The sequence below is a fragment of the Nyctereutes procyonoides genome, unplaced genomic scaffold, assembly GCF_905146905.1.
Source record: "Nyctereutes procyonoides isolate TBG_1078 unplaced genomic scaffold, NYPRO_anot_genome, whole genome shotgun sequence".
In the NCBI taxonomy this organism is placed as follows: Eukaryota; Metazoa; Chordata; class Mammalia; order Carnivora; family Canidae; genus Nyctereutes; species Nyctereutes procyonoides.
Window position 1 is genome coordinate 30,984,519 of NW_026575042.1, and position 7,810 is coordinate 30,992,328.

The 7,810-nt window shown below is 46.7% G+C and overlaps 1 protein-coding gene across 4 annotated transcripts in view; it reads right to left on the reverse strand.

Moving 5' to 3' along the window:
• TOPBP1 (DNA topoisomerase II binding protein 1) overlaps nucleotides 1–2,702 on the reverse strand; it is a 61,449-nt gene extending 58,747 nt beyond the window's left edge. For 2 of the 4 annotated variants that reach the window (XM_055321386.1, XM_055321387.1), the window contains exons 1-2: nucleotides 2,547–2,702; nucleotides 1,877–1,967 (exon numbers count right to left, since the gene is read on the reverse strand). In XM_055321386.1, coding sequence (XP_055177361.1) covers nucleotides 1,877–1,960 — 84 coding nt within the window. In that variant the 5' untranslated portion in view covers nucleotides 1,961–1,967; nucleotides 2,547–2,702. The remainder of the gene's footprint in view (nucleotides 1–1,876; nucleotides 1,968–2,546) is intronic. The other 2 variants (XM_055321384.1, XM_055321385.1) reach the window with 2 other exon arrangements.
• Between the last annotated feature and the right edge of the window lie 5,108 nt (nucleotides 2,703–7,810).

Below are 7,810 nucleotides of genomic sequence, written 5' to 3' on the forward strand. Positions count from 1 at the left end.
GCCCATTACATGACCTCTGTACCCTTACTCTCTAAAGCACTTTTTAATATTCTTCCATCCCCCGTTCACCATACTACAGCCATACTACTGTTGGATAGGCACTCCCAAGTACTTTCTCAGGGGCCTGTATATGGCTGTTCTCTCTGCCTGAAAGCTTCTTCCCAGACATCCACATGGCCAACCATCTCACCTCCTTCAAGTGTACTCAATTATCTTCTCTATAAAGCCTTCACCAATCACACTCTAAAGATTGTAACCTTCCCTTCTCCCCTCAACAAACATTCTCTAGAACTCCTTAATCTGTTTTGTTCTTTTCTCTTCCCATAACACATAGCACCCTATTAACATATCATACAGTTTACTCATTTACTCTGATTCATGTCTAGTTCTTATTGCTAAAATAGAATGTAAGTTCTGAGAAAGTATGGATCTTAGCTTGCTGTAATCACTTGTGTATCCCATGTACTACAATAGTGCTTAACACGTCATGACACTGAATAATTATTTGCTGAATGAACTTTAAGAGAAATCTGCTACACGGCAGCCTTGGTGGCTCAGCGGTTTAGTGCCGCCTTCAGCCCAGGGCATGATCCTGGGGACCCAGGATCGAGTCCCACGTCAGGTTCCCTGCATGGAGCCTGCTTCTCCCTCTGCCTGTGTCTCTGCCTCTCTCCCTCTGTCTCTCATGAATAAATAAATAAAATCTTAAAAAATATATATTAAAAAAAATCTGCTACAATAGTGCTTCTTAAACTTTGTAATCACACTGAGGATCTTTTTATTTTTTAAAGATTTTATCTATTTATTCAAAAGAGACACAGACTGAGAGAGAGAGAGAGAGAGAGAGAGAGAGAGGCAGGCAGAGACACAGGCAGAGGGAGAAGCAGGCTCCATGCAGGGAGCCTGATGCAGGACTCGATCTGGGGTCTCCAGGATCACACCCTGGGCTACAGGCGGCACTAAACTGCTGTGCCACCAGGGCTGCCCTGAGGATCTTTTTAAAATGCAGATTCTAATTGGTCAGTCTGAGTTGGGCCCAACGTTCTCCATTTCCAACTCTACTGATGTGGCCGGGGTCTCTAAGTAGCAAGGCTCTAAAACACCCCCACACCTTCCCATATTACAGTGTACGTGGTGAAACCTACTTTAATTACCAAAAAATGAAGTGTAACCAGTACAAAACAGACTCAAATTTCTTCAACATACAAAGGTCTACTCTGGCTAGTAGACAAAGAAAGCAATGTAATTTTCAAGAATAGCAGCTCTGCTACTTTATTTTTATTTTATTTTACTTTTTTAGTTTATTTATGATAGTCACACACACACACAGAGAGAGAGAGGCAGAGACACAGGCAGAGGGAGAAGCAGGCTCCACGCACCGGGAGCCTGACGTGGGATTCGATCCCGGGTCTCCGGGATTGTGCCCTGGGCCAAAGGCAGGCGCTAAACCACTGCGCCACCCAGGGATCCCTAAATAAAAATGTCATAATAGGGCGCCCTGGCTCAGTTGGTTAAGTGTCTGCCTTCAGCTCAGGTCATGATCCCACGGTCCTGGGATCCAGCCCTGCATCAGGCTGCCTGCTCCATGGGGAGCCTGCTTCTCTCTCTGCTTTGTGCTGTCAAATAAATAAATAAAAATCTTTAAAAAAAAAAAAAAGAAAGTGATAGATTTCATGCTCCCCAAAATATATAATAATGAACTATTTACCCCAATCCAAAAATATGTAATGACACATCCGTGTTAATGTACACTACAGTAAAACTAGAGTGAAAATAAAACATTACTAAGACATAAAAAGCCCAACAAATGAAAAACACTAAAACGGAGGAAATGAATTCACGGCCATCAAAGAGGGCATTTTCAAACTATTCTTACCTCCAGAGCTTTAAAAAAACATTCGGAATTGTCTGAAGACTTTAAAAACTTCACAAGAAACGGTTCTTTGTCATTTCTGGACATTTTTGAACTGTCAAAATAGAGGAACCATTAACAAGGACAAAAACACATCACGTATGAAGTTACATGTTAAAAGCACCTAATTTTTCTGTGCAGAGCAGCAATGCCCAAGGATAGAGACGTCCTGGCCTTGCCCATGAATTCGTTCATTAGTTTCTAAGAAACGCTGGAATGTGGGCAAAGTCAAGGAAAAAGAGGACAACATCAATCCTTGCACGTCAGAGAATGACATGAATGTCTTTAAACTGAATTCGTTCGGGGCCTCTGGGGCTCTACGACCCCTAAGCCAAGGAGCAATTCAACCGCACTCAAGGATACACAGAACCAAACTGTCCACGCTTGTTCACTCAGTAAACGGACTTGACTATAAACAGGGAAGCCGGTTGGCGAGGTCAAGCCCCTAGAAGGCCGATGGCTCCTGCTTGCCTCCTGCCACCGAAAGGCCCGGCTCTCGGTCCAACCGCGGCCCCATCCTCTACGGCGCCAAGGTCCCACCCGCCGGTCCGAGGGCCCCGTAGGCGGCGGAGGTGCCGCGACCCCCCAACCGGGGTGGGGAGGGAGCCAGGTCCGCCCTCCGCGCCTCACTCACCTCGGCGGAGCCTGCGGGCCTTCGGGCGGGGAGCGGAGGGGCGCGCGGCCTGCCAGACGGCGGCTGGGGTCGGGCGCCAGCCCGGCGCACACCCGCCGCAGCCCGCGGCGCCCCCGACCCGAAGCCGACGCAGAACCCGGAAATTGCCGAGGCGGCGAACCGACTTTCGCGCCAACCGCGCGGACGCGCCCGCCTCTTCCGGCGGAAGTGACGCCCGCGCCGCCGCGGCAGGGTGGCGGCGAAGTCTACAGCGGCGGCGACGGCGGCGGGAGTGGCGCTGCTGCCTGTCGGCTTAGGGGGTGCCGGGGTGTAGGGCTTGGAAGGCGGGCCCAGGCTCCGTCGGGCGTTGGCCGGGCGTTCACAGCTCAGGGCGTGGGGTAGCAGGCCGGGACGACCTGGCAAAATAAAGCCCCGGGGAAAATCGGGTTTCCTCAGTCAGTAAAATACTACCATATGCAGGGCAGTGTGTGAGAAGCCGTGTATTACCGCCCCAAACAATTTTCTGGGGCACATAGTGTCGCATCTATTTGCGTTTTACAGATGTGGAAACAGAGTCTTCTGTAAGTTAAGCGATGCAAGGTCACGTGGTAAACGGTAGGCTTGAAACTGCGTCCAAGGCTCTTTGACTCCATGGAAGGGTTCTTTTTCCTCCAATGTCGGAGGAACGTGAGCCTTCCGGAGGAATATGGCCTCCAGAAGGAAAGAAAGATGTCAGGATGACTTGAGTCACGTAGCCCGAGGAAGAGGGTCTGGGTCAAGATCTTCAGTGGTCTCTGCTCCTCTTCCAAGGCTATCTCATTTCCTTTAACTCCCTGAGGGTTGGGGAGATTCTGGGGGTGGAGCCTGATGTTCAAATGGCAAAGGAAGGACAGGGATGAGAAGGGTTTAATGGACCTGCAGAATCCTGGCTTGTTGACGACCCGTGACAAATTGCTTAGCTAATGTTTCTTTTCTTTTTCCTTTTTTTTTTTTTTTAATTTATTCATGAGACACAGAGAGGGAGAGAGGCAGAGACACAGGCAGAGGAAGAAGCAGGCTCCATGCAGGGAGCCCGATGTGGGACTCGATCCCGGGACTCCAGGATCGCTCCCTGGGCCGAAGGCAGGCGCTCAACCACTGAGCCACTCAGGGATCCCCCAGTCATGAGCTTCTTAATCTCAAGAGTGAGAAAAAAAAAAAAAAATCTCAAGAGTGAGGAATAAAATAAAAAAACACAAGCAAAGGGGCAGCCCGGAGGGCTCAGCAGTTGATCAGCCCAGGGCATGATCCCAGAGTTCTGGGATCTAGTCCCACATTGGGCTCCCTGCACGGAGCCTGCTTCTCCCTCTGCCTGTGTGTCTGCCTCTCAATCTCTCTCTCTCTCTCTCATAAATAAATAAATAAAATCTTTTTTTTTTAATTTTTTAGTTTTTCATTCTTTTTTTTTTATAAGGTTTTTTTTTTAATCTTTATTTTATGATAGTCACACAGAGAGAGAGAGAGAGAGAGAGGCAGAGACACAGGCAGAGGGAGAAGCAGGCTCCATGCACCGGGAGCCCGACGTGGGATTCGATCCGGGGTCTCCAGAATCGCGCCCTGGGCCAAAGGCAGGTGCCAAACCGCTGCGCCACCCAGGGATCCCAAATAAATAAAATCTTAAAAAAAAAAAAGAAGAAGCTCATGACTTTGGGTTGAGCAATATGACAGTTTAACCCCAACTGTTTTTCCTTTTACTGCCCAAGGATGAGTCTACGTGTGTAAATACACCTGTGCAAGGTGAGTCAGAATCAGTAACACTGGGGCTCAGAGGTACAGGTCATTGTTGGGGAGAGAGTGAGGAGAGTCTTAAAAATGAACCAAAGTTACTAGAGTTGTAAAAAACAAAAAAATAAAAACCAGGAGAATGAGCCACCACTGCTACAGGTTATTGTTAAGGAGCAAATCTGTCACAAGCTGTGGCAATAATTACTGTTTGTGGGGTACTTTACAGTCAACAAAGGACCCCTGCTTGCACTATTCCCGTCTACTCTCCTCAGCAATCTTCTAGGAAGTGGGGATCATCATCCCGTGTTGTGTAGATGGGGAAAGTGAGTCCCAGGGCCACACAGCTGGGGAGTGGCTGCACCCAGGCTTGATAAGAGGTAGTGTGACTGGAAGCCCCTTGCCCTTCCCACACCACCCTATCCTTGTCACATGCTGCCTGCCTTCTCTGTACCAGGAGGCAGGAGCCCATCCCTAGCACTTCTGGGCCAAGTGGAGGCTTCATGAGAGGAGAGTCACAGATGCTCTAATGAAGAGGAGGAGGAAAATGAATTCAACCCTTTAGCTCTTAGCCAGCTGATTTTAATAACAGAGGAGTTGGTCTTGTCCTTAGAATAGACCAGGTGACAAGTTCTCCCATCTGTGTCTCTAGGTAGGCAGGGAAGGTCTGTATCTGTCCCCTAAGTACCTAGTCTTGGAAAACAGAGCAGTGTTTCTCAATCTAGTGTTGTGCCTGCACCAGCTGCATCAGCATGAACTAGGAATTTGTTGGAAATGAAAATTCTTGGGCCTAATCTCAGACTTGCTTAGTCAGGAACTCTGCGTGTGGGTCCTGGCATTCCATTTTAGTAAGCCCTCCAGCTGATTCTGATACACACAAAAGTTTGCCCAAACAGCATCTCTGAGGGAAGGGTGAAAGTGGTGATATGGGTTGTGGTCTATGAAGGTTTTGGTGAAAAGGGGGAACAGCTGTGATTTCCCTACGGACAGCTGCCTCAGAAGATGGAGTTCAGAATTAAGTTTGTCTTCACTGGCATTCAGGGTCACCTTCTTGTTTCTTTGGCATTTCTGTCATCAGTAGTCAGACACTCCAAACTCTGCTTGAAGTAGGATTAAAGGGAACTTGATGTTTACAAAAAAAAATTCTTTTTAAGATTTTATTTATTTATTCATGAGAGACACACAGAGAGAGGCAGAGACACTGGCAGAGGGGAGAAGCAGGTTCCATGCAGGGAGCCTGACGCAGGACTCCATCCCAGGAATCCAGGATCATGCCCTGGGCCGAAGGCAGATGCTAAACTGCTGAGCCACCCAGGGATCCCAGGAACTTGATGTTTAATTGTAGAATGAAAAAAACACAAGAAACAAGTATAACAAATTAGAAATTAAAATTATCTTTTAAAATATAGGTGTAGGGAATATGAGTATTTCTTGTTATATTTTGCTACATAGATAAGATTTCTGAAAACTAAAAATATTTTTAGTATTTTTCGAGTGAAAGAGTTTAAGTTTCTAGTGCTGTAAATGGATAAATGTAGGGATTATAACTTAAAAATGAGGTTAGTAAATGATCTTTATTGCTGCAGAAACCATCTTTGCAGTGACAAAACATTTGTTTAAATTGTTGTATGTAGTAACCTAGAAAGTAAAGCATAAGCATACTGAGTCTACTGAGGTGCAGGGAAAAGGAAATAAAATAGTGTTAGTGGCATGTGTTGCTACTGGTTGCACTTAATTAGGTACTAATTAGGTATTTTAACAGAGGAGTTGGTCTTGTCCTTAGAATAGACCAGGTGACAAGTTAATTTCAGGTGACAAGAAAGAAGAATTGGCTTGTTTGTATGCAAAAAGATAAAAGAGAATTTAAAAATCCAAAAATGTAAGGTTTTGCAAGGTTGGAAAAGCTGAGTACATCCAGGCCCTAAAAACAAGAGATGCACCGGAGGGAGGTTTTGCCCAAGAAATGTTTATTACAACCTATCCATGTGGGAAAGATCTAGTTGAGAGTATGGTTGTCCCAGCCAGGCTGGATAGGCACCCTCAACTGAGAAAGAAATGTGTGGCCAAGATAGCAATCAGGCTTGAAAATTAGTCTAGGGGAAAATTGTGTGTGTGGCTACTACTGTAGGGGGACAGCTCTACCATGACTTCCTGGCAAACTTGGATGTCCATATATGGAAGGGTTTGGAATTGCAGCATATTTGGTGGTGCCTCATCCAGACCTTGTGATCTGCTGGAACATGAGAGGATGGGAAGCTTCCAAGGAGCTGCTAGCTCAGAGGCTACCTCCCACTTGCCTTCCTGTCTCCCTTAGCAGGCTGTGGTCAGATAGTTTCTTATGGCTTCCCAGATTCTGATGATGTATGGAGTTTTCTGCACTCCCCCCTCAGAACAGAACCACTTGGCTGCTGTCTAGGTTTGGCTCCTTGGAGATGGGGTTCCCCACAATTCAAGTTATGGTCCTCAGCCCTTTTGTTTCAGTGTCCTCCCTTTTGGTGTATGGGACAAAAGGAACGCCATGGCACCTTTGGATTATTCTTTTTTTACTATCTGTGAAATAGTAAATGATCTAAAAGTGTCTCGTGTATCTTCACCAAGCTAATCAGTCAGGCCTTCCCCTTGCTCTGTGTGTGTGAGGTTGATGACTAGCACGTGAAACTGATTGGAAGCAAATGTATATATGAAGGATACTAAGGTACTAAGGTTTTGAGATAATTGCTTTGTGAAGGCAGCCAGAATTCTGAAGTGTTCAAATTTTGACACAATCTTCAAGCTTGCACAATAGGAAATGGGTGAAAAGTTCCTATCGCCCCCAAGGAGCACAAACTCCTCAATACCCAATCCAGATGTGGCTAGAGAGGATAATGGAGGAGGAAGATCCTCCCAGAGGGAGATGCCAGAGACCTTGGAGGGTAATGAACAAAGAATTTACTTTCAGAGAGTAGAATCTGAACCTAATCGGGCAGAAGAACCACCTGATACCTGCCTAGTAGGACTTGAAGATTTTATTTATTTATTCATGAGAGACACAGAGAGAGAGGTAGAGACATAGGGAGAGGGAGAAGCAGACTCCCTGCAGGGTGCCCGATGCAGGACTCAGTCCCAGGACCCCGGGATCAGGACCTGAGCCAAAGGCAGAGACTTAACTGCTGAGCCACCCTGATGCATCTTCAAAGATGATACTGACTAGCAAGAGCTGTGGGTCTCTACCCCTCCCCTTTTGGAAAGGGAGTTTTATTAGTTATTCTGTTCCTGCTCCGTTGCATATCAGGTATGTTATTGGGCAGGGCTGAGGAGGGGGAAGCAACTTGTCTTTTGTCACCATATGTCCATATGTCACCAGACCAGGAGGTAGATTCTGGCAGAGACTGCAGCAGACCTGTAGTGTTCCAGGCATATCCCTTCAACACTTAAGCACCCTGTGAAACTTCCAACTGCCAGCATCTGTGTTTCTTTGCATAATGGCATTCTGTGATGCCAGGAGTCTGCTTTACCACCTACACAGTACGCTAGAGGGTGAGATT